General features: G+C 41.3%; 1 protein-coding gene across 5 annotated transcripts; it reads left to right on the top strand.

Annotated features, from left to right (window-relative positions):
• Nucleotides 1-26,938, top strand: ZNF674 (zinc finger protein 674). Of its 5 annotated transcripts, none has more exons than XM_081042874.1 (7): nt 1-147; nt 869-976; nt 1,075-1,279; nt 2,752-2,796; nt 13,766-13,892; nt 14,214-14,309; nt 23,575-26,932. In XM_081042874.1, exons 3-7 carry the CDS (start codon nt 1,148-1,150, stop codon nt 25,065-25,067), a joined length of 1,893 nt encoding a protein of 630 aa, XP_080899000.1. In that variant the 5' UTR covers nt 1-147; nt 869-976; nt 1,075-1,147; the 3' UTR covers nt 25,068-26,932. The 5 variants fall into 5 exon arrangements, with proteins under 5 accessions (XP_080899000.1, XP_080899002.1, XP_080899001.1 ...); XM_081042876.1 differs by lacking the exon at nt 1,075-1,279 and adding an exon at nt 13,321-13,377 and having other exon boundaries at nt 23-111; XM_081042875.1 differs by having other exon boundaries at nt 24-111.
• The last annotated feature ends 1 nt before the right edge of the window (nt 26,939 follows it).

The following is a 26,939-nucleotide window of genomic DNA, read 5'->3' as shown; positions in this document are numbered from 1 at the left end:
GGCTCCAGGGTGACCGAGTGACAGAGCGGAAGTGCTCTTTTGACCCCGAGGGTGGTGGGAGTCCCGATGTCTGATGTTCTCCGCCCTGCGTTGTCAATTCCTGGGAGCGAAGTAAGGGGAGGCGGCGTTGGGGATGCGCTTGATGCGGTGGGTCCGAGGGACTTTGTGCCGATGTGTTTGCGCCCCAGGGGGTTGAGTGACAGGATCGTGGGGGGGAGTTTTGGGGGGCGGACTGTGGGGGGTCAGCTAGTGGTTGAGTGATTCATTCACTGACCATTTACTGAGTTCCTAGTGAATACGAGGCACCGTTGAATTTCACATTAATCTTCACAATAGCCCTGTTGAGTAGGTACTATGATTATCTTCCTCTTATATAGAGAAAGGAAGAACAGAAAGGCTCAGGAACCTGTCCATAGTCACACAGCTAGTAAACCGGGGGAGGTTTTTTTTTCGTCATTTAGCACTTATGCCTTTCTAATGTACCCGAAACTTATTTATCAAGTTTGTTGCTTACTATCTACCCTGCTAGACAACAGCTCCACAAGATTGGGGAACTCTGATATTTTGTTCACTGATGCATCTCCAACAGAAGAAAGTAGAACAGGGACATAGTAGGCACTCACCTTTTTAACTGAATAAATGAAAGCGGCAGAACAAACACTCAGCTTGGTTGGAGCCTGGACTCTTCTGAAATAAAGCAATGCTTAGCTCTTCGTCCGGTGAAAATTAAGCTCTTGCTAAATGTTACCTCTTAAAATTAGAATGAGGCACTGTGTCTCCTGGTGTCAAGTAAAACATTTGGGCTTTCCTCAACTTCACTCCATAGAGGTGGCTCATTGCATCTCCTGTGTGGTCATTGTCTTTCCAGAGTCAGGATGCAAAACTGAGACCACTGCTCACCATTGTTCAGACTCCAGTTTATCTGCCCTGGGCTTCCTTGGTCTGCAGAAGACCCAGTCTGAAGCCTCAGAAGAAGGTGAGTTCCTGGGGTCAGAGACGGTGATCAGGTGCTCTGAAGTGATGGTCCCAGCTGAGATGCATTTATCTTTGAACCCTTTGGTCCTGCCTTCTCAGGAACCAGCGAGCTGTGACGGGAATTGGAGTAGAAGCCTCAGCCCAGAGCCCAGACCCAGGTGCTCAGGACAGAATGCGGAGGCTCACAGGACAGGGGGTCCTAGAACAGCTGGACCCACAGTGGCCTCTGTCCCTCCGTCTGTCCCAGCTGAGAGAGAGCAAGGCTGGCATGCTGCCTCAGCTTCTAGCCATCATGAAGGACTGGGTAACAATGAGCAGTTGGACCCTATTGGAGGAGAGAAGTGGAAGTTAACAGACCATTAGAGAGGCACTGCCTGCAAGGGCAGGATCAGGCTGGGAAGGATCACTACCAGCCTCATGGGGTTTTCTACTCTCCTAACATACTTCTGCACACAGCATTATGTTCCCTTCTTTTGCCATTGAATATTTCTGGATTTGAGTCAGTCCTGTGGTGGGAAAGTCCCACCTGCCTCTAGTAGAGATGTTGAATCTTCTCTACCCCGCTTACAGTGAAGAATAGGTTTGCTTGTTTGTTTTTAGGTTCGTTTGCTTTTTAATTTGTGAGATTTCAGAGTCCTCTCTAGGTATGCTATCATCTAGTTGTCCCTCCTTTTGATGCTCCTGTAATGGAGAATATGACTTCCTAAGCTACAGGCGCTGAATCCTGTTGTCGCAGCATTGCCACAGGGATTGCTACAGTAATGATTGCTCTGCACAAAACCTCTTTGCCGAACCTTTCTTTTCAAAACTGCCCAACAAGGAAGAGCTGGGCCACCAAATGGCACTCATGGGAAAGGGGGAAGGGATGGGACAGGAACAGGGTGGTGGTGGGACAGTGAAGGGTGCAGGGTACAGGAGGCAATGTCAGCCCCGTTGGAACTGACCAGTGCTGTGCCCCTCACCTCCCAGCCCTCTCAGGCCTGGTTTGTCTCCTCCCTCCAAACCACAACAAGACATCCCTGTCCTCCAGACTTTGCTCGGGGTCTGTCACCTGTAAGGCTGCGTGTCATAATCAGTAATTTGTAATAATTTTAAATTTTTATTTGACTAGTAATTAATACTCACTGCCAAAAATGAGAAAATGCAAGTAAACAAAAAAGGAAAGGTGAAATCACCACTCAAAGGTAACTGTCAACATTTTAATAAATGCTCTTCTAGACTGCTCTTCCTTCATACATACATACTGCTTCACAAATGGGATCACACTGCACTTGCTTTTTTGTAACCTGCTTTTAAACATGTTAAGAAATAAAAACAAGATTTCATAGCATTTTTAAAGCCCATATGGTATTCCCATTTTGTGTTTCTTATTTTTTAATGAAGTCCCATTTGCTGGAGGTTTAGTTGCTTCCAGATTTTTGAATCGTGGCAACAACTACAGTTAATATCCTTGCAGATTTGTGCTCATTTATAATTGCTTTTTAATGATAAATTTCCAGGAATAGAATTATTGAGAGAAAGGAGATGTTGGGTTATCAATAGCTTCTGAGAAGATGTTTTTAAACACAAGTTATACATCTGTCCTGGAAGTGAAAAAAAATTCCACATGCAAAACCCACCTGTGCTTAGCAGCATCTCAAGGGAACAGGCTGGTGCTACCAGGCCATGTTTCCAGATTATTCTACCCAGGGTGCAAAGGGGATTATTGTTAGGCTGGTGATGATGGTCTTCTGTCTGTACGTAGTGATGTTAACCCTTCTAATTCTGCCTTTGTAGATCTCCATCCTTTGTCCAGGGCAGAACAGGATGGCCATATCCCAGGTGAGTTCCTCATTTACCCCCTCCTTTTTTCAGGTGACCTGGAGGCAGCTTTTGGGAATCTATATTGTAACCTTAAAAAATCTGTTAATCCCCTCTGCTCTGGCTGTTTTCTGTTCAACCTGTATTCCACCTCTGGTTACTCCATTCTTTTTTTTTTTAATTTATTGGGGTGACAATTATTATTAAAATTACATAGATTTCAGGTATACAATTCTGTATTACATCATCTATAAATCCCATTGTGTGTTCACCACCCAGAGTCAGTTCTCCCTCCATCACCATATATTTGATCCCCCTTACCCACATCTACAATCCCCCATCCCCTTTAACCTCTGGTAACCACTAAATTATTGTCTGTGTCTATGAGTTTTTTTTTTTTTTTAAGATTTTTATTGGGGTAGGGGTACAGGACTTTATTGGGGAACAGTATGTATTTCCAGGATTTTTCCAAATCAAGTTGTCCTTTCAATCTTAGTTGTGGAGGGCACAGCTCAGCTCCAGGTGCAGTTGCCATTGTTAGTTGCAGGGGGCGCTGCCCACCATCCCTTGCGGGAGTCCAGGACTCGAACTGGCAACCTTGTGGTTGAGAGCCCACTGGCCCATGTGGGAATCGAACCGGCAGACTTCGGTTCGTAGCACGGAGCTCCAACCCTCTGAGCCACCGGGAGAGCCCTGTGTCTATGAGTTTTTGTTTCTCATTTGTTTCTCTTGTTCTTTTGTTCTTTTCGGTTTATATACCACATATCAATGAAATCATATGGTTCTCTGCTTTTTCTATCTGACTTATTTCCCTTAGCATCATACTCTCAAGATCCATCCATGTTGTCAAAAATGGTCCTATATCATCTTTTCTTACTGCTGAATAGTATTCCATAGTGTATATATACCACAACTTCTTTATCCATTCATCTATCGAAGGACATTTTGGTTGTTTCCATGTCTTGACCACCATAAACAAAGCTGCAATGAACATTGGAGCACATGTGTCTTTATGGATAAATGTTTTCAGATTTTTTGAGTAGATACCCAGGAGAGGGATTGCTGGGTCATATGGTAATTCTATTCGTAATTTTTTGAGGAACCACCACACTGCCTTCCATAACGGCTGCACCAGTCTGCATTCCCACCAACAGTGTATGAGGGTTCCTTTTTCTCCACAGCCTGTCCAACACTTGTTACTATTTGTCTTGTTGATGATAGCCATTCTGACTGGGGTGAGGTGATATCTCATTGTGGTTTTTATTTGCATTTCTCTGATGATTAGTGATGTTGAGCATTTTTTCATATGTCTGTTTGCCATTTGTAAGTCCTCTTTGGAGAAATGTCTCTTCAGGTCCTCTGCCCATTTTTCAATTGGGTTGTTTCTTTTTTTGTTGTTGAGTTGCATGAGTTCCTTGCATATTTTGGATATTAGCCCCTTATCAGAGGCACTGTTTGCAAAAATCTTCTCCCATTCAGTCGATTGCCTCTTTACTTTGTTGACGGTTTCTTTTGCTGTGCAGAAGCTTTTAAGTTTCATATAGTCGCATTCGTTTATTTTAGCTTTTACTTCCCGTGCAGTCCAGTTTCGTTCTTTTGCATGTGGCTATCCAATTCTCCCAGCACCATTTATTGAAGAGGCTGTCTTTCCTCCATTGTATTCTTTGTCAAAAACTCTCTCTCCATATCTATGTGGTTTTATTTCTGGGTTCTCAATTCTATTCCATTGGTCTATGTGTCTGTTTTTCTGCCAATACCATGCTGTTTTTATTATTGTAGCCCTGTAGTACAAGCTAAAGTCAGGGAGAGTGATACCTCCAGTATTGTTCTTTTTTCTTAAGATTGCTTTGCCTACTCAGGGTCTTTTGTGGTTCCAAACAAATCTGATGATTTTTGGTTCTATTTCTTTCAAAAATGCAATTGGGATTTTGATGGGGATTGCATTAAATTTGTATAATGCTTTGGGTAATATGGCCATTTTAACTATGTTGATTCTTCCAATCCATGAGCACGGAATGTCTTTCCATTTCTTTGCGTCTTCTTCAATTACTTTCAAAAATGTCTTATAGTTTTCAGCATATAGGTCCTTCACATCCTTGGTTAAGTTTATTCCTAGGTATTTTATTCTTTTGGCTGCAATTGCAAAGGGAATTGTTTTTTGTATTTGTTTTTCTGAGATTTCATTGTTAGTATATAGGAATGCAATGAACTTTTGTACGTTGATTTTGTAGCAGGCAACTTTACTGTATTCGTTGATTGTTTCTAATAGCTTTTTGATGGAGTCTTTAGGGTTTTCTAAATATAGCATCATGTCATCTGCAAAGAGTGACAATTTAACTTCTTCATTCCCAATTTGGATGCCTTTTATTTCTTTCTCTTGCCTGATTGCTCTGGCAAGAACTTCCAACACTATGTTGAAAAGTAGAGGTGATAGGGGACAACCTTGTCGTGTTCCTAAACGTAGAGCAAAGGGCTTCAGCTTTTCACCATTAATTATGAGATTAGCTGAGGGCTTGTCATATATGGCCTTTATTATGTTAAGGTATTTTCCTTCTATACTTATTTTATTAAGTGTTTTAATCATAAATGGAGGTTGTATCTTGTCAAATGCTTTTTCTGCATCAATTGATATAATCATATGATTTTTATCATTTATTTTGTTTATGTGATATATCACATTGATGGATTTGCGGATGTTGAACCATCCTTGTGCCCCAGGGATGAACCCCACTTGGTAGTGGTGAATAATCTTTTTAATGCGTTGTTGTATTCGATTTGCTAGAATTTTGTTTAGGATTTTTGCATCTGTATTCATCAGAGGTATTGGTCTGTAGTTTTCTTTTTTTGTATTCTCCTTACCAAGTTTTGGTATCAGGGTATTGTTGCCCTCATAAAATGAGTTAAGGAGTACTGTCTCTACTTGAATTTTTTGGAAGAGTTTGAGCAGGATTGGTATTAGATCCTCTTTGAAGGTTTGGCAGAATTCACTAGTGAAGGCATCTGGTCCCGAACTTTTGCTTTTGGGAAGGTTTTGGATGACTGATTCAATTTCCTTACTGGGATCGATCTGTTTAGATTTTCCAGTTCTTCATTGTTCAGCCTTGTAAGGCTATGTTTCTAAGAACTTGTCCATTTCTTCTAGGTTGTTGAATTTGGTGGCATATAGTCCTTCATAGTATTCTTGGATGATCCTTTGTGTTTCTGTGGTGTCCGTGATAATTTGCCCTTGTTCATTTCTGATTTTGTTAATTAGTGTCTTCTCTCTTTTTATCTTAATGAGTCTAGCCAAGGGTTTGTCAATTTTGTTAATCTTTTCAAAGAACCAGCTCTTTGTCACATTAATTTTTTCTATTGTCTTTTTGTTCTCTATTTCATTTAGTTCTGCTCTGATTTTTGTTATCTCCTTTCTTCTGCTGACCTTGAGTTTCGCTTGTTCATCTTTTTCTAGTTCTTTAAGGTATAACATGAGGTTACTTATTTGGGATTTTTCTTGTTTCTTGAGATAGGCCTGTAATGATATAAATTTCCCTCTTAAAACTGCTTTCGCGGTATCCCAAAAATTTTGGTAGGATGTATTTTCACTGTCATTTGTTTCTATGTATCTTTTGATCTCTCCTCTAATTTCTTTTTTGACTCAGTCGTTCTTTTAAAGTATGTTGTTTAATCTCCATGTATTTGTGTTTTTCCTGCTTTCTTTTTACAGTTGATATCCAATTTCAAAGCCTTGTGATCAGAGAATATGCTTGGTATGATTTCAATCTTCTTAAATTTGCTGAGGCTGATTTTATGTCCCAATATATGGTCTATCCTTGAGAATGTTCCATGTAATCTAGAAAAGAATGTATAGTCTGATGTTTTAGGATGAAGTGCTCCATTTATGTCAATTATGTCCATTTCATCCAATATGTCATTTAGGGCTGCTATTTCACTATTTATTTTCTGTTTGGATGATCTATCCATAGCTGTCAATGATGTATTTAAGTCCCCTAGTATAATTGTGTTTTGGTCAATTTCTCCCTTTAATTCTGTTAGTATTTGCTTGGTATATTTTGGTGCTCCCTGATTGGGGACATAAATATTGATGACTGTTATGTCTTCTTATTGTAGTCTCCTGTACCATTATGAAATGTCCATCTTTGTCTCTTGTTTTTTTTTTCACCCTGAAGTCTGTTTCATCTGATATCAGTATGGCTACACCTGATTCTCTGAGTACCATTTGCTTGGAGTGTCAATTTCCACCCTTTCACTTTGAGTCTATGCTTGTCCTTGTAGCTGAGATGTGTCTCTTGGAGACAGCATATGGTTGGGTTTAGTTTTTTGATCCAATCTGCTACTCTGTGGCTTTTTATTGGTGAGTCCAGTCCATTTACACTTAGGGTGATTATTGATATGTGAGGATTTCCTGTCATTCTATCTTTAGTTTTCTGGTAAGGCTGTGTCTCCATTGTTTCTTAGCCTTTTTATTATTGTCTATTAATTCTGTGTAGTGGTATTCTATGATATTTCCCTCTGTTTCTTCTTTTATTACAGTATATATTTCAGTTCTGGATTTTTTTTTGAGTGGTTACCGTTAAGTTTATGTAAAAGAAAGTTTGATATTTAGAGTATTCCATTTTCTTCAGCACGCTTACTTTCTCCATTCCCATATTCCGGTTCAAGCCTTTACTGTCCCCTTTTTTAAGCTTTGGTTGCCACAAATTGTCCCTGTTGATGGTGGTCGAATAGACTCCTTTAGTATTTCTCGTACTGCAGGTTTTGTATCCAAAATTTCTCTCAGCTTCTGTACGTCTGGAAAGGTCTTTATTCCTCCTTCATATCTAAAGGATATCTTTGCTGGATATATTATTCTTGGCTCCTAATTTGTCTCTTTGAATAGTTTGAATATTTGGTTCCACTCCCTCCTGGCTTGTAGAGTTTCTCCTGAAAAATCTGATGATAATCTAATGGGCTGTCCTTTGTATGTTACCATCTTCTTTTCCCTGGCTGTCTTGAGGATTCTTTCTTTGTTGTTGATTTTAGACAGCTTCAGTACAATGTGCATTGGAGAAGACCTGTTAGGATTGAGGTAATTAGGTGTTCTATTGCTTCTTGGATTCGAGGATCCAGTTGTGTCCACAAGTTTGGGCAGTTCTCATTGACAATTTGTTTGAATATATTCTCCGTTCCCTTCTCTCTTTCTTCTCCTTCTGGTATGCCCATTGTTCTTATATTGCTCTTTCTGATGGAGTCATAAAGTTCTTGTAGAGTTCTTTAATTTCTTTTAAGGCTCAAGTCTCTTTCTTCTTCCATCCATGTCACTTCCAGTTTTCTGTCTTAGATGTCACTGATTCTTTCCTCCATCTGGTCAACTCTACTACCTAAGCTGGTTATTTCATTCTTATTTTTTTCTATGGAGTTCTTAATCTCCAGAAATTCTGTTTGGTTCTTTTTTAAAATTTCAATGTCTTTCGTAAAATGTGCGTGTTGTTCTTTGATTGTGTTTCTGAGTTTATTAAGCTGCCTTTCTGCCTTTTCTTGCATATCATTGAGTTTTTTTCAGAACTGCAATCTTGAATTCTCTGTCATTTAAATCACATATTTCCATATCTTTAAATTCCTTTTCTGGAGACTTTTCACTTTGTTTCTGAGCTGTCTTGTTGCCTTGGTTTTTCATGGCTTTTACTGATTTATTTTTTCTCTTCCTAAACATCTACAGGAGTGGCTTCTGCAACAGGTTGATAGGAAGAGATCTTTCTTTTGTTTTCTAGTACTTGGTGGTAGAATGTTTTATTTTCTCTCCGACTGTAGCCTTTTTTTCTCTCTCACATTGTAGTGCTATGTTTTCTCTGCACTATTCCAGCTTCTCACACATTGGGGCGATTTCCTGGGAGATGGTCTTCTCCTCTGTTAATAGTTCGCCTGGGTCACAGAGCGCAGTGTCTGTGTGGGTATGCGGAGAGCTTTTGAAGTTCCAAAGCTCTTCCTGCACCGGATTCTGAGCCCGTATGTTTCAGCAGTTCTGTTTACTCCTGCAGGGATCCACCCAGATAGGTGGGGCCAGGGTCGGGGTGAGTTGTGAGAGGTGGACCAGAGCAATGGCGGCGACCACCACCACAGCCGGTCCTGCTTCCACAGCTCCCTCCCCTTTGCCAGAACTATTTGGGCTGTGAATCTGTGTCTGCAGTCCACAGTTCTCAGGACAGCAAATATTCTGTTCTTTTGATCTGACACTGCTACTGTTCTGCTTCTAGCAACATGCAGGTGGGGTCAGGGCGAGCTCTGGAAAGGTAGGGAGGGGGCGGCTACTCTCAGTGCCTAAGGCTTCCATTCTCTGCTTGGCAGTGAGGGCTTAAACCCTACTGTGTGGGGTCTCCTGCGGGGTCTCTGGTCCCGGTCCCCACACCAGAACGCAGGACATGGTGAGGCCAAAAAGGAACACCCATGGAGCTATAGATGGGGGAGTCATACTACTATATTCTTGCTAGAGGCTGGGTTGGAGATACAGGAAACAGGAGCCACACTATCTGCAACCTGTTGTCCACTTCTCTGCAATCTGTAACCTGCACTCCCCCGTCGTAGCTGCAATCTGCTCTTGCTAGCTCAGCCACCATCTTCTTGCTAGCCCCCATTTTTACTGCTAGTGTAGCCACAGCAGTTATATTAGTGACCAATGGCTCACTGGTTACAGCTGACGGCCAACTTAGCCACAGCTGATGGCTATCCAATCACAGTTGATGGCCATTTGCTACCTAAGCCAGCACCTTTCCACGTAAGGCCGAGAGCCTGGTAACTGCTCTCTGGGGCTCTGTCCCCAGAACCACCGTTTTCAGCCTTCTTCCCTCAGTCTTTGCTGCGAGGTCTCTGCCGTGAGCTTTGGGTTCAGCCATGTTATATGCTGCCCCCTCAGCCCTGTGGGCCATAAGCGGAGCCCTAGCAGTCCGAGTTCTTCCCTCTCCCACAGCTGCGGTAGTTCCGGGATGCAGTGAGCTCTGAGGAGTGAGCTAGGTCTGCGTCCTGCGCCCGCATGGCTCTGTCTCCACACTTCTTCCTTCCTTCCTCCCCCGCTCGCGCGATTCTCCCACTTTTAGGTGAATTCAGTAGTGGGCCTCTTCATCTTGCCTGTCTGCTGTGCAGGGAGTCCTTTGTGGAGTTACAGTTGTTCGATTAGTTGTAAATTCCAGGGGAGCTTTACAGAGGCTCACCTCATGCCGCCATTTTGATGACCCTCTTACTCCATTCTTTACCCTCCCCACAAAAAAAAGAATACGAAAAGATAGAAAAACAAAGACTTTTCTCATCTACTTCTTCCTCTGGGAAATACACCTCATCTTTTTTCTTTTCCTTCTCAGAGAAGATTTTTAAATACATAGATTCACCTTGCTTTTTCCATTTCTTCACTTCCAGTTCACTTTTTGTTTTTACATTATGTTTAAAATAATGAAAGTAAATCCATGCTTAATAGATATGAAAAATAGTAGACAAAACATCCCTATTTCTCACCACCACCCCATACCACGTTCTTCCTCAGAGATTCCCACTATTAACAGTTTGGTGATAATATGTTATGGATTCATTGACGTAAGTTTAATTAACTAAAAATAGATACGTGCATAATGTTGTGTGTGTTTTTGCACCAATGATATCCTACTCCCATACCCATCTTGCTTTTCCCATCTGATTATATTCTGGGTAGTGTTACTCATCAATACATAAAGATTATTTCAGTTCCTATTTTGTGGCACGTATATACCTTTTAAACTTTTCTCTACTCGTGGATACTTAGGTTTTCAATTTTCTTTTTCTGTTATAAACTGTGCCTCTTGAACAACCTTTTATGTATCTATTTGTCCAACAGTACAGGTATTTATGGAGAATACACCTGGAAGTTAGAATTTTAAGTAAAAGGTATTCACACTTCAAATTTGCCCTCTCAAATCTTAGGCTAATTACAACTTTCACGACATTTTAAAGACCACATCATTTCTATGTTTAATTTTCCCAGCTGTTAAATCATGCAAAGGAATCCATTTCATTTTATGAAGCCACTTAACCTTAAATTTGAAGAAGATACTAGAAAAATGTAAATTATAGACCATTTTCATTTAAGAATACACATGCCAAAATTCTAGAAGCATATTCTGAATAGAGCATTAATAAATTGAATTGAGCATTTAAAAAAGTAATTTGTACACATGGTAAAAAATTTAAACAAAAGCTTTGTTCAACAAAAGGTGAAAAATAATTCTCCCTCTCATCCTGTCCCTGTCTCCTTCATTTCTTATGCATTTATCCAGAGATCATGTATGCATATCTATGTATCTCGACATAAGAATCCCCTTGTCTTTTTATTTCTTTTTCACATATTACAGCACATTTTTGTCCTTTTCATGATCATCCTATTTCACTATGTATTTGATCACCCCTGGTTTTCTCACATCAGGACTCTTGACATTTTAGGCTGGATAATGTTATGTTGTTGTAGAGCACTTTTGTGTGCATTGGATGATATTTAACAACATTGCTGACCTCTACACTCTTGATGTCAGCACCCCCTTGTCATGAAAATGAAAAATTTCTACAGACATTTCTAAATGTTCCCTGGAGGACAAAATCACCCAAGGTTATACCCCACTTAGGAAAATGGCTGCTTGATATTCCATTGGCTGGAAATACCATTATATATTTACCTTTCTGCCAGGGATGTATATTTAGAATATTTCTAGCCTTTTGATGCCGTAAACAGCATAGTGATACATATTGATGTACATTTCAGTTTTTATCCGTGTGAGTATGTGTGATCTGGAAGATAACTTTCTAGAGGTGAGAATTCTAAGTCAAAGGCTATGTGCATATTGAATTTTGGCAGCTTAGGGCTTCTAAACCAGGTGGCCCCCTGTGCTCACCAGTGTGGTCATGGTCCCTAGCACCTGAGCTTTCATTTGGGAGGGGTGAGAGGAGGGAGTGGGCTGCTCTGAGAACTCCTGCAGGTGACATATGCGTGTAACTGCCCAACATATGCGTGTAACTCCCCTTCTGCACACTGTTTCCTGTCTCATATCCTTCTGCAGAGCTGAGTAAAACTGGTGCCTGTTGGGGCCTTGGGAGCGCAAAATGTCTTCTTGAATTTAAGACCACCAAGTATGGGTGTGACAGGATGGAATCCAGAGTGTAAATAGGTGGGTTATTGGAATTTGTGCACTTAGAAAAGTGAGTTCTTATTTGGTGGTGACAAGCCAAATATAGACTTTCCTTTTATTACTTCAATCTGCTGATGAGGCCAGATACAGACCCTCTGGCTTCCTGTTGTTTGTCTCACAATTGATTAGCTAAGATTAGAACTGTTGGTCGTTGTAAAGGAAAACCTCAGTTCAGTCTCCTTCTGTATAGGATAAAAACCCAGTTCTTTCCTACTGTGTCTTTCTTGTGTTTCTCCTTTACTACTCATACAGAACACTTCACTTCTGACGCAACTAGACAACAAATACATGGAGGTTTTTCCTCACAACAATCAATTTTCTGTGACCAGGTATCCTAGAATTTAACTCAGTTTTAACACTAGCTACCTGGAGATAGCATCAAATCCCACAGGTTAAGGGCTCAGTCCCACAAGACTGCCTCCACCCCGCTTCTGATGCTAGTCACAAGCCCAGTTTATAACCCGTGCTTCTGATCAACCAGCTATAGATCAGAGGTTCCAGTGATCCCTCATCTTGGCTAATTTGCTAGAGCAGCTCACAGAACTTAGGGAAATACATAAAGGATATGATGAAGGATACAGATGAAAAGCCAGATGAAGAGATACACAGGGTGAGGTCTGGGGCGGTTCTGAATGCAGGAGCTTCTGTCCCTGTGGAGTTGGGGTGTGTCACTCTCCCAAGATGTGGATGTGTTCACCCACCTGTAAGCTCCCTGAATGCCCCACTGTAGGGATTTCATGGAGGTTTCCTCACATAGGCGTGATCAATTATTAACTCCATTTCCAGCCCTGCACCCCTCTCTACAGGATGGTGGTTGGGGCTGAAAATGCCAAGCTTCTAATCATGGTTTGGTCTTTCTGGGGACCAGCCCCCATCCAGGAACCCACCCAGAGTCACCTCATTAGAACGAAAGATGCTTCTAGTGCTCTTATCACTTAGGAACTTACAAGGGTTTCAGGAGTCCTGTGTCAGGGATGGGTCAAGACACATATTAGAACAAAAGATGTTCCTGGTATTCTTATCACTTAAGAAATTACAAGGGTTTTAGGAGTTCTGTGCCAGCAACCGAGGGCAGAGACTAATATATATCTTTTTTGTGATCTCACAGTCATGACTGTGTATCTGTGTTTAAAACTGTTCTAGTGCTATATCCTCTGTGAAGCCTTCGGTGTCAGCCCCAAAGAGAATTGACTTCTTCTTTCCCTCTGTTCCTAGTCCTACCTCTGTTACTGCCCTCAGAGGGCAGTCCTCCCTCTTTTTCTCCCTCCCTCTCATATATGAATGTGTAAGTGTTGTTCTTTTTCCTCCATTAGACCAAAGCTCCTTCAGTTCAGGAGGTGTTACTTTTTATTAATCTTTTCATCCTCAGAACTTATCAGCTTGGCCACTATTCAATAAATATATGTTGAAAGAATGAAATTCCAGGGTAAGATATTTCTAACACTTGATCTGTTTCTTCATAAAGCTTAAAATAATTTTGTTACATAAACACTGTATATCCTATATGGTGTCCAATTGTAGACAGTGAACAGCATAAAACAATTATATAGAGAAAGGCAATGCAGTGTCATGTTTACAAGTGTGAATGTGGAAACCAGGCTACATGGAGTTTTAATCCCTAATTCCTAGCTGTGTGACCTTGGGTGAGTAACTTTACACTCTGTGTGCCTTTGTGTCCTCATCTGTCAGGGTTCTGGGTGGGGGCAGAGATCGAGATCCTTAGGACAGACACAGATTAGGCATTCTGTATACATTGCATATGTCCACTTCCCCGAGCCCAACAATCTGGGCTAAATAGTAATATACTGTTGCAGGAATTGTTGACCTTCAGGGACGTGTTTGTGGACTTTACCTTGGAGGAGTGGCAGCAACTGGACTCCACTCAGAAGAACCTCTACAGGGATGTCATGCTGGAGAACTACAGCCACCTGGCCTCTGTGGGTGAGAGACCACTCCACAGTGTGACTAGAATGCCCCCACTTGTGTCTCCTTCTCTTCTTTGCTGCACGCTCAGGGACATCTGAAGCCCTGAATGAATTCAGGCCTCAGGCTCACTGTCAAGAATTCATAATCCCATTTGCACCCTGTACAGGATGTTTGTGCTCTCGTCTTCTCTGTGAATGTTCTGCATGAGGGGCAAATAGCTGTGCTCATGGGACAGTCACCAAAGCCAGACCATCCTCTCAGCCTGCAAGGATGGGCCTCAGTTTTGGAATGCTTCCAGCATTAATAACAAAGTCCTGTGTCATTTCCCTGCCACAGGATACCTGGTGGCCAAACCAGATGTGCTCTTCAGGTTGGGACATGGAGAAGAGGCCGGGAGGGCAGATGGAGAACCCACAATGCAGAGCTGTCCAGGTGAGCACGCACCAGCCAGTCAGGACAGGGGAGGGGAACCTAGCAGGGCAGTGAGAGCTTAGCCTTGCAGGTGTGCCCAGGAGCTCTTAGAACCCTCAGCCTTGGGGACACAACTCAGGTCTGATGAAGCGAGTTGCTGTGATATTCACAGCGTGCCCCCATGTAATGCCCTTCTACAAGCCCCTTGTTCTTTCTGGGATTCAGACAAGGTGCTGCCACTGCTGTTCCTTAGATCCCATCTTTACCTTTCTGCATCCTGGTTGGCTAATGGGAAGTGCCGGGCCTTTTCTCCTGCCTTCTCCCCTCCTTTCTGGAAGTTTTTAGACTTTCTCCCTCTCTTGGGCATTTGCATTTTCATCAAAAGAGAAGTAGATGCAGGTGTGAAATTTCCTCTTTATTTGGCAGACTGTGGGTCCTTTAAGTCTGAGACTCGGAGTCTTGTCTTCAACCTCAGAGAAATGATCCTACCTGGTTTATTGGAGTTGGTGTGGACAAAAAATCTTTGCTAGTGAACTTCAACTCTACCAGGCCAGGTACCCACATGTCTTTGTCTGCCCTCACGATGAGAGTGAACAGTGTCAACCTTCACATAGTTCTCTGATTTCTCTTCTTATTTCCTCTCAGCTTCTCCCAAAGCTAACTTGATGACACCTGTTTTCAGATTCCTCCTTTTATCAGTACTTCCCTCCCACTCAACTCTTTTGTATTTTGTATTATTTATTTATTCAAAACAATACTAAACTGGAGAGGACATTACTCCACGGTGGCGGGCTTCAGTGAGCGGTATCTCAGTCCTGGGCACAGCTGCTTTTTTCCATGTCTGTTTTTCTGTTTTTGCTCTGGGCCCCTTCTGGGGATTCAGAAACTCTTCAGATATTAGTCTTTGTCTTTGTCTCTCCCACTCACAGTGGCTGCTCAGTGGGCCCATCCCAAAGAAGTCTGTCTAGAACACTGCTACTGTTCCGTGTGGTGCATAGACCAGCAGCCTGGGCGTGTTGGGCTCTAGGTAGAAATGCAGACGCTTGGGGCCACCTCAGACTGACTGAATCTGAATCTGCTTTTCAACAGCTGTTAGAGATTAGTGTCACAGCTCCATCTGTAGTCAGACTCGCCCAGCTGACCCCAGGTGACTCCGGATGGCTTCCCCACAGCCCATGCCTCCCGGAGCAGTGGCACCCTCTCTCTCAGAGCCTCCCTGTTCAGGTGTGCACCCACCTCCTGGTAGCTTCTCCCAGGGACATTTTGAGCTACAATTTCCTCTTCATTGCTCAGGCATTCCCATATTTGCTGCACTGTAGAGATTCGTCAGGATTTCTGGTCTGCTGATGGCATGCTTTTTCCTATTTCGAGTATTTCCAGGGATTGTAATGACTGTGAGTCTCATTCATTTCAGTGGTATCCTAGAAGGAGGAAAAGCAAGCTAGAGGCACAATCCAGCCTTGGATTATATAAAAACTGTACAATATTAAAAGTAATGAGGACTCATGTTAGTGTAGGAGTGCTGAACATATGGGTTATAGAGTAATCCTAATGCATTTCCAGTCACACCTCAAAGGACAGCCTCTTCTCACAGTCTCTGGTTTTAATTCTTCTGATGAGCACCTCCCTAAATTCAGGGAATACACCACACCTGCATTTCTGGAGTTTTCAGTTTTAGCTCCCTTCCAAGAAAGATAAAGATGTAGCTGAATTACATGTTGGCCTTCTGCTCCCCAGCTCTTCCACAATTTTTGTTCAATTTTTATTTTTAGTTTCTTTATTTTGCTGGTTCTTTGTTACACTGAATAATTTTGGAATGTATCCTTAATACTGATGATTGTTTTGTTGTTTTAAATCTTTATTTATCATGTAGTAAACCTGGTTACATTCAGACCATGAGTTTTGTCTCATCTTCTCTGGGTGTTACATGCAATCAGTTCAGTTTTCAAAGGCTTTGCTGTGCTCCTTTGGGTCTGTGCTGCGCATGCACCATGCAGGTGTTAGTTTGAGACCTGAGTGGTGGTTTAACTCTTTGTGCAGTTTCAAAGGCTTTGCTGTCCTGCTTCGGGTCTCTCATGCATGTGTCACTCAGGTGTTCCTCTCAGACTTGAGCTATGTTTAAGTCTTAGTTTAGTTCAGTTCTTAGGGCTTTGGTATGAGGCTTTGCTTTCCTTTGCATGCACAATCCTTGGATGAACTCATGTCTTGTGGGGGTTCATATGCCATTGGGATAAAGTCTTGTAAAAAAAGAGTGGGTACAAAAAAGGAACCAATATATGGGCTGCTTTTCCACTTTTTGACTTACCTTCAGAGTATGCCTGCTTTTGATTACTTGTCAGAATCCCCAAGTACTTGCTTTACATATGTTGTTCAGGGTTTTTAGTTGCAATAATCAGTAGGAGAGGCTGTAGAGGACATACTTCATTGTGGCCAGAAATGGAAAACTCAATTTCATTCATTCTTACTTTTATCTTTATTATTTTTGTCCTTCTGCTAGTTTGAATTTAATTTTCTCTTTTCCTAGTTTCATAAAGTGGAAGCTTAGAGCATTAATTTGATAGCTTCCTTTTCTAATATTGTGAATGCTATGACTATCTCTAAGTACTGATTTAGCTGTCTTAACACCTTTACTGTGGTATAATTGACATACAAGAAATTGCAGATATTTAAAGTGCACAATTTGATAAGTTTTGACATATACACACCCATGAATCCATCACTACAATCAAGATAATGAAGCCATAGAATGAGTTGGGAAGTATTCCCTCCCCTCTTCTGTTCTTTGGAAGAATTTGTGTAGAATTGGAATGTCTTCCTTAAATGTTTGATAGAATTCCCCAGTGAATTCATGTAGGACTGGAGTTTTCTTTCTGGGAAGGCATTAAACTACAATTTCCATTTCTTTATTAGATATTTGGTTATTCAGATTATTTCTTGAATGAACATTGGTAATTTGTGTCTTTCAAGGTGTTTGTTCATTTCACCTTAATTGTCACATTCACTGGCATAAAGTTGTTCATAATATTTCCTTATTATCCTTTTTATTTTGAGAGTCAGTGGTAGTCTCATTTTACTTTTAAAAAAGTCTGATTGCGTGTAGTAGTGAAAACAGGCAAGTTCGTTTAAAGGAAGATCTGTCCCCCAGTTAATGCCTGCTTCAGTGCTTCAGGCTGGAAGTTTTGAGTGGTAGAGGAAGCACACTCAGCTTTTTCTTTCTTTACTTTCTTAGCTACCTCTTCTCCCTCCACCTCACCTTCAACAACTAGGCCATCTCTGTCTCTTTGGGTGAAGCAAGGAAGGAAGGAAGGAGATACAAAGGACAGAAATAGTTTGACCTAACTAATAAAGATGCAATCTGATATTGGTGCCCTCGACGTGGGGCAGATTTCAAAGACCAGTTCTTCCTGTCCTTGGTACTTTTTCAGTTTCCTTGGTGATTCCCTAGCTAGGTCCCCTGACTACAGTTTCCTCTTAGCACAGCAGTGTCTCTTTTCCAACAAGTTGTTTAACATTATCTCTTTCTCACCCCCAGTCTCCAGTCCCATAGTACACCTCCAATCTTTTTGCTGAGGTCACCTTGATGCTAGCAGAAAGCCCTCTTTCCAAAGTAACTCAACCCTCCTTATTTCCAGAGGGTCCATATCTGGCTCATGGAGTGTGTGTGTGTGTGTGTGTGTGTGTGTGTGTGTGTGTGTGTGTGTAGAGGGACCTGCACCTTGATCTCTTCACCCCCTGTGCAATACCTGCCACATTCAGCCTCAGCCTGCCTGTCACCGACAAAGATTTTCTAGATGTAAATCAGGTGCCAAGTCCTCTGTGTCCCCCAAACTCTAGTGGACATATATCAAGCAAGTTGTCTTCTTCAAGTCCTTACTATATTGGGGGTGAGGCAAACATACTCCTCCCTCTTCTATTGTTAGAGAGAGAAAATGTCACAGCTTTCCAACAGCTCTCTCCAAAGAAATTTTCTTCCTCAGCTTCTTCAACCTTAAAACTCTTCTACTTTTAAGGTGTATGTTACTGCTAAGGGACATTAAGTGACTTTGACCTACTCCCTTTAACCCTGCAAAGGTCTCCGAACTGGGGAAGCACTGGGTAGAATTTTATTACCAGCCTTTGCAACAAAAAGAATGGTGTTTTTTACACTTACTTTTTTCTTTTCTTTTCTTTTTTAATTTATTGGGGTGACAATTCTTAGTGAAATTACATAGATTTCAGGTGTACAATTCTGTATTACATCATCTATAAATCCCACTGTGTGTTCACCACCCAGAGTCAGTTCTCCTTCCATCACCATATATTTGATCCCCCTTACCCTCCTCTCCCTCCCCCCACCCCTTTTACCCTCTGGTAACCACTAAACTATTGTCTGTGTCTATGAGTTTTTGTTTCTCATTTGCTTGTCTTGTTCTTTCGTTGTTTTGGGTTTATATACCACATATCAGTGAAATCATAACGGCTCTCTGCTTTTTTCTGACTTATTTCGCTTAGAATTATACTCTCAAGATTCATCCATGTTGTCACAAATGGTCCTATATCATCTTTTCTTACTGCCAAATAGTATTCCATAGTGTATATATACCACAACTTCTTTATCCATTCATCTATCGAGGACATTTTGGTTGTTTCCATGTCTTGGCCACCTTAAACAAAGCTGCAATGAACATTGGAGCACACGTGTCTTTATGTATAAATGTTTTCAAATTTTTTGGGTAGATACCCAGGAGAAGGATTCCTGGATCATATGGTAATTCTGTTCGTAATATTTTGAGGAACCTCCACACTGCCTTCCATAATGGCTGCACCAGTCTGCATTCCCACCAACAGTGTATGAGGGTTCCTTTTTCTCCACAGCCTCTCCAACACTTGTTACTATTTGTCTTGTGGATGAGAGCCATTCTGACTGGGGTGAGGTGATATCTCATTGTGGTTTTCAATTGCATTTCTCTGATGATTAGTGATGTTGAGCATTTTTTCATATGTCTACTTGCCATTTGTATGTCCTCTTTGGAGAAATGTCTCTTCAGGTCCTCTGCCCATTTTTCAATTGGGTTGTTTGTTTCTTTGTTGTTGAGCTTCATGAGTTCCTTGTATATTTTGGATATTAGTGCCTTATCAGAGGCACTGTTTGCAAAAATCTTCTCCCATTCAGTTGGTTGCCTCTTTATTTTGTCAATGGTTTCGTTTGCTGTGCAGAAGCTTTTAAGTTTCATATGGTCCCTTTAGTTTATTTCAGCTTTTACTTCCCTTGCCTTTGGAGTCAGATTCATAAAATGCCTCTTGAACCCAAGGTCCATAACTTTAGTACCTATGTTTTCTTCTATGCAGTTTATTGTGTCGGGTCTTATGCTTAAGTCTTTGATCCATTTTGAATTAATTTTGGTACATGGTGACAGATAGCAGTCCAGTTTCTTTCTTTGGAAAGCACGTGGCTATCCAATTCTCCCAGCACCTTTTATTGAAGAGGCTGTCTTATCTCCATTGTATGTTTTTAGATTCTTTGTTAAAAATTATCTGTCCATATTTATGTGGTTTTATTTCTGGGTTCTCAATTATATTCCATTTTCAATACTTGTTGGTAGAATGTTTTATTTTCTCTCCGACTGCAGCCTTTTTCTTCTCTCTCACACGGTAGTGCTATGTTTTCTCTGTACTATTCCCGCTTCTCACACAATGGGGGGATTCCCTGGGAGACGGGCTTCTCCTCTGTTAATAGTTCGCCTGGGTCGCAGGGTGCAGTGTCCCTGTGGGTATGCAATGAGCTTTTGAAGTTCCAAAGCTCTTCCTGCACCTGATTCAGAGCCCGTATGTTTCAGCAGTTCTGTTTACTCCTGCAGGGATCCGACCAGATAGGTGGGGCAGGAGGGGGGTGAATTGTGAGAGGTGGCCCAGAGCAATGGCGGCGACCACCACCATAACCGGTCCTACTTCCACAGCTCCCTTTCCTTTGCCAGAACTCGGTGAGCTGCGAATCTGTGTCTGTGGTCTACAGTTCTCAGGATAGCAAATATTCTGTTCTTTCGATCTGACACTGCTATTTTATCACTTCTAGCACCAGGCAGGTGGGGGCGGGGCGAGCTCTGAGAGGGTAGGGAGGGGGCGGCTAGTCTCAGTGCCTAAGGCTTCCGTTCTCTGCTCGGCAGTGAGGGCTTATACCACCGTTTTCAGCCTTCTTCCCTCAGTCTTTTCTCCGAGGTCTCTGCCGTGAGCATTGGGTTCAGCCGTGTTATATGCTGCCCCCTCAGCCCTTTGGGCCATAAGCGGAGCCCTAGCAGTCTGAGTTCTTCCCTCTCCCGCAGCTGCCGTAGTTCCAGGATGCAGCGGGCTCGGAGCACTGAGCTAGTTGTGCGTCCTGCACCCACCGGGCTTCGTCTCGGCACTTCTCCCTTCCCTCCTCCACCGCTCACACGATTCAGCCACCTTTATTTGAATTCAGCAGTAGGCCTGTTTGTCTTGCCTGTCTGCTGTACAGGAAGTTCTTTGTGGAGTTATTGTTGTTCAAATAGTTGTAAATTCTAGGGAGCTTTACAGAGGCTCACCTTCCGCCGCCATTTTAATGACCTATCTGTTTTTTTAATTTCCTTGTTTCCTCATTTTGGCTGGCTCTGTTTCTTTCTGTTTATTAGGTAGATCTGCTATATCTCTGAGTCTTGGCCAGGTGGTCTTATATAGTAGGTGTCCTGTGGGGCCCAGTGGCACAGTCTCCCTGGTCACCTGCTCCAGATGCTCCAGGTGTATCCCTTGTGTGGGTTGTGTGTGCCCTCCTGTCATATTTGAGCCTTGATTGCTAGTGGCATGTGTTTGGGTGGTACTGACCCTCAGGCTGTCTGGCTGTGGGGTTTGGCTACATCCACAGCTTATGGACTGTGTGAGATTTGCCCCATCCTGTTCTCATGCCTGCTAAGACCGCCTTTGTGTGAGCCACTTGGGTGGTGCTCTGCTGTGGTCTGAAGCTACCCTCCAAGTAGTTGGTTCTGGGGTCTCTTGAGAGGGTCTCTGGTGCCGGCCCAGGTCACCTACTGACTGTGACCAGCAGGGGCTACCTGGTAGGAGTTACAATGTGATCCATGGTCGGTCACTGCCTGTGCTTAACCTAGAGATATGTGGGAGGGGGCCACACTGTGAACCAAGGATGCCTGCCACCAGTACCAGGCCTGGGGTATCTCTGGCCAAAGCCAGGACACCCTGAGACCTGCTGCCACCTGTTAGCTCCTTAAGATTCAGCTGCTGATAAAGCCTCTGTGATACATGAATCTGATGAGGTGGGGGTCTTAGCGAGTCACCAGAGTGGGACAAGTTGTGTTCATTAGGTTACTGTAGATTCTGGTTTGGTGCCAGTGCTCAGCCTGGAGCTACTCAGCAGAAGTTTCAGAACACACTGAGGCTAGTTGCCACCCTCCTGGGACCTGCAGACCCTGATAGTTATCAGATTTGCTTTTATTTACTATATTAAGGACTCTGAGCATTCAGGGATAGGATTCATACCTTTCTTCCATTCTAGAAAACTGTCAGTCATTGTCTCTTTAAATTTTGCTTAGATCAGCAATCCTCAAGACCACTATCACATTCAGAGATTCTTGAGAAGGTCTCATAGGAATTGGCATATAGTTGTATTTACATCTAAGATTTATTACAGCAGTGTATTGAGGATATACAGCTAGATTATAAGAGAAAAAAAAAACTAGTAGAGTCTGGAGGAATCCATGTATAGGAATCCTTATACTCCCTCCCATGAAGAGTCACAGGGCACACTTCTCCCAGCAGTGGAGATTCAGCAATATGTGTGATGTTTATCCCCAGGGAAGCCGTGTTTATGCCCAGAGAAACCTTAGTTTGTATTGGAGCTGGTCAGATATGCAAACTCTGCCTAGCACACAACAAAATGCGAGACTTCCAGAAGAAAAGGAAAAGTTCAGCATAAATTATATTGTTTGTACAAGTAGCCTTATCAGCTAGAAAATGGTGGAGACATTCCTGAAATCCACATTCCCAGATGTCAGCCAACAGCCAACCTTGCAAGCAGGACTTTCTAAGTTTCACAGTCTCAGGACTTCTCTGTTAACCTGTTGCTTGGCATATTGCCCCTCTCCCTTTACTCTATTCTTCCACTTGGATTTTGTGTTAAACCTATGTTGAATCTTATTTCTCCATTTATCTTACTATATTTCCATTTTGTTAGCTCTTTATGCTCCATTTTGGGTGATTTCCAAAGATCTGTCATCTAAATCTGTCTTTACCTGCAATTAGTTCAACCTCTGTCTACTGTCCAACCACCCTAGATTTTTTAAAATTTTATAACACACATATATGCTCTTTTATATTTATGTTTATTTTGCCCCAATTTTTTTGCTTTTAACCCATAGTCCACTTCTTACCTGATGTCTTTGAATGCTTGAAATGTTTTTATTTGAAAGACCATGTAGTTCTACTAGATACACTTCTAGGAATGTGGGAGTGTCTTTAAATGTATCTGCTGATTCTCTCTCATGATATTTCATTTCCTTGTGAGGTTTGAAATTGCTTACTGTGAACTCTTCGATAATAATTGGTTTTCCATAAACATTCTGTGAGCCCTGAGCTATAAAAACATAAGACTATATTAGGTTGGTGCAAAAGTAACTGCACTTTTTGCAATTATTTTTAACCTTTTAAACCACAATTACTTTTGCATCAACCTAATACCTTTTAGAAAGTTTGCCACTGCTAGGAATCTACTATTAAAAGGAGCAATTTTTAGGTTAAATTTTCAGCTTGTTGTCTCTGTACTACACGGATAATCATTTGGATTGGGTTACAAAAGTAGGTTTCTGAATTCTCATATATAATATCCTTCTTTCCAATTTCCTTGACCAGTGGGGAGTTTTTCTAGTTCCTGTTAAACAAGCGTGGAAACCCCTTGTGATTCCATCTTTTAGCACACATTACATTCCTGAACATTTATGCCCTGTGGTCTGGATTCCCCTGCAAATCCTCAAGCTTCAGTTTCTATGCACCCCATCACTTTAAATTCCCACTTCACTTTTTATACATTTATTTTCTTGATATTGAGCTTGACTGTATATTAAATTATTTTTGTTAAATATGGGCCAACATTTCTTTGTATTTTCAGTTAGGGAAGGTGATGGTGGTGGTGGTAGTAGTGGAGTAGCATAGGGAGGGTCCATCCATATGAGCTCAAGTTGATTAGTAGGAGTTCACAGCAGGACGTTTATGAATTAATTTTGTCCTAGAACATTATAGTGGAAAACGTTTGCAAATTTAATGATTCACTGCATTTTTCCCCTAGAATTCTGGCAAGTTGGTAACCAGATAGATAACCACAAGGAAAGCCAAGATAAACCTCTGTGGCAAGCTGCATTTATAGACAAGGAAACACTGAAAGATGAAAGTGGCCAAGAATTCAAAACATGCAGAAAAATTATTTATTTCAGCACAGACTTTGTTTCTATAAGACAAAGATTCCCTAAATATTATTCATGGGAAAGTTGTTCAAAACACAATTTAAACTTTCTTAGTCAAAATAGAAGCTATGTGAGAAAGAAAGATGATAAATGTCAGACATATTGGAAATTATGCTTTCATTCTAATATTGACAAAATTCAACCAGGAGAGAAATTCTTTGAACCTAATCAGCATGTAAAAACCTTCCACCCTAAGCAAGCCCTTAATAAAAGTCAGAGAATTCAAACTGGGGAGAAACTCTATGAATGTTCTGACTGTGGAAAAGTTTTTATCCAGAAAGCAAACCTTGTTGTACATCAGAGAACTCACACTGGAGAGAAACCGTATGAATGTTGTGAATGTGCAAAAGCTTTCAGCCAGAAGTCAACCCTCATTGCACACCAGAGAACTCATACAGGGGAGAAGCCTTATGAATGCAGTGAATGCAGGAAAACCTTTATCCAGAAGTCAACTCTGATTAAACATCAGCGAACTCATACAGGAGAGAAACCATTTGTATGTGGTGAATGTGCAAAAGCTTTTAAGAGTTCATATCATCTTATTAGACATGAAAAAACACATGTTAGACAAGCATTTTATGAAGGTATCAAATGTGGAAAGTCCAGCCTGATGCATCAAAGGACTCATATGGGTGAGAAACCTGAGTGCATTAAACATGGGAAACCCTTTGATGAGCAGCCCACCCCCATTAAACATCAGAGAATGCATAGAAAAGACAAATCCTATGAGTGCAATGAATGTGGAAAAAGCTTCAAGGGAAAGTCACACCTCTCTGTTCATCAGAGAATTCACACAGGAGAGAAACCCTATGAATGTAAAATATGTGGGAAGACTTTCAGTGGAAAATCACACCTCTCTGTCCATCATAGAACTCATACAGGAGAGAAACCCTACGAATGTAGAAGATGTGGGAAAGCCTTTGGTGAGAAGTCAACCCTTATTGTACATCAGAGAACTCATACAGGAGAGAAACCCTATAAATGTGGTGAATGTGGGAAAGCCTTCAGTGAGAAGTCACCACTGATTAAACATCAAAGAATTCATACAGGAGAGAGACCCTACGAATGCAGTGACTGTAAGAAAGCATTCAGTAGGAAGTCAACGCTCATTAAACATCAGAGAATTCACACAGGAGAAAAACCCTATGAATGTAGTGAATGTGGGAAGGCCTTCAGTGTGAAATCTACTCTCATTGTACATCATAGAACTCATACAGGAGAGAAACCCTATGAATGCAGAGAATGTGGCAAAGCCTTCAGTGGGAAGTCAACTCTCATTAAACATCAGAGAAGTCATTCAGCAGATAAAACCTCTTAATCTACTTGAGGGTGGGATAATTTCCCTAATAGTTATACCTCATTATGTCAATTCATCCTGGGAAGTAACCTTATAAATGTCATAAACTCTTCACATATTATTTAGTGTTTATTTAACTTAATAAAATGGCACAAAAGTATAATTGAAGAAGCATATAACAGATGTGATCAATTTTTCACCCAGAATTCTTATCCATGAGTGGCAAATGGTATTTCAAAGAATTCAAAAGTTGCAAAACTGTGAGTGTATTGATGTGGGAAAGCCTTTAGAGAGAATTTAAATGTCATTCCCTATCAGTATTTATGCTGAGGAAAAACTAAGAAGTTAATGAATTTAGAAAACCATGTTAGAAATTATGAGAGAAATATGTTCCATATTCTATACCAAACATTTTGTGGAAAAGGTGCAGTAGTGGCAAATAAGCACTCAGTTATAATATTAAGATATGTTCGCTGTGGAGTAGAGTATATTTTTGAAAGAACAGTATAATAAAACATAAAATATTAATCCTATCTAGGGCAAACTCCCAGTTTATTTCTTAAGCAAATAGAAAAATTGCTTCCTTAAATAGAGTGAGAGAGTATGAGTTAGCACGATCCCTGAAAGGAGCTCAAACAAGAGATCTTACACATATTTATTAGCGTCTTCAGTGCAGAAATGCAGACCCCTTACAGAAAAGGCATATAGTAAGCTTTGAAACACCTCACTTAGGAACAGTGTTTACAACTTAATATTTTTTATTTTGAGAAAGAATAATCATTTCATGGTTACATTTTATGCCTCATTTTATGAGGCAATAAAATATTTTTAATTTTCAGTGTATCTCCCATAAAAGCAATATTATTTAAAGAAGCAAAAAAATAGAAGAAAATTGAATATCCAATAAGCAATTGATTTAAAATAATATATCAAAAATGTGGAATGATATGCATCAATTAAGAATTATCCTTTATTATGTTTGAGGATTTAGGGAAATGTTCATGGTAATCTGTTAAGTGAAAAAAAAAAGATTATATAATAAAACAGGGCTGGCCCAGTGGCTCAGACGGTTAGAGCTCCATGCTCCTAACTCCGAAGGCTGCCGGTTCGATTCCCACATGGGCCAGTAGGCTCTCAACCACAAGGTTGCCAGTTCGATTCCTTGACTCCCGCAAGCGATGGTGGGCTCTGCCCCCTGCAACTAAGATTGAACACGGCACCTTCAGCTGAGCTGCCGCTCCCGAATGGCTCAGTTGGTTGGAGCGCATCCTCTCAACCACAAGGTTGTCGGTTCGACGGCCACAAGGGGGCCGCTGCGCTCCCTGCAACTAGAAATGGCAACTGGACCTGGAGCTGAGCTGCACTCTCCACAACTAAGACTGAAAGGACAACAACTTGAAGCTGAATGGCACCCTCCACAACTAAGATTGAAAGGACAACTTGACTTGGAAAAAAGTCCTGGAAGTACACACTGTTCCTCGATAAAGTCCTGTTCCCCTTCCCCAATAAAATCTTTAAAAAAATAAAAATATAACAATGTACTACATGATTTACATTGTGAAAAAATCCTCTATGTGAGGATGGATATTCACTATTTATATCAATGCTGGGTGGTAGAAATATAGCAGTTTTATGATGAGTAAAATTATATGCACAAATATACGTAAACACATATTTGTATTATATTTATGGATTTTTAGGCCTGTGTGTGTGTGTGTGTGTGTGTGTGTGTGTGTGTGTGTGTAGGTAGGTAAGTAGGTAGACATGGAGAACAAAAAGCTGAGAAGGAAATACACCAAATTATTAAGCAAATTATCATTTGGGTGTTGAGATTGTTGATGATTTTTAAATTTAGTCTCCAGAAAATACCAATAAAATAAATTGTTTAAAGTA

This window comes from Rhinolophus hipposideros (genome assembly GCF_964194185.1).
Source record: "Rhinolophus hipposideros genome assembly, chromosome: X".
Lineage (NCBI taxonomy): Eukaryota > Metazoa > Chordata > Mammalia > Chiroptera > Rhinolophidae > Rhinolophus > Rhinolophus hipposideros.
The sequence above is the reverse complement of the archived record's forward strand: the minus strand, read 5'-3'. Positions and strand labels throughout refer to the sequence as shown.

Bases quoted from the DNA above. Each gene is read 5' to 3' on its own strand.
- ZNF674 (XM_081042872.1), top strand. From the start codon at position 67: ATGTCTGATGTTCTCCGCCCTGCGTTGTCAATTCCTGGGAGCGAAGTA. The intron at 148-868 runs GTGGGTCCGAGG...TTGTCTTTCCAG, and splicing joins TTGGGGATGCGCTTGATGCG to AGTCAGGATGCAAAACTGAG. The intron at 977-2,751 runs GTGAGTTCCTGG...CTGCCTTTGTAG, and splicing joins GTCTGAAGCCTCAGAAGAAG to ATCTCCATCCTTTGTCCAGG.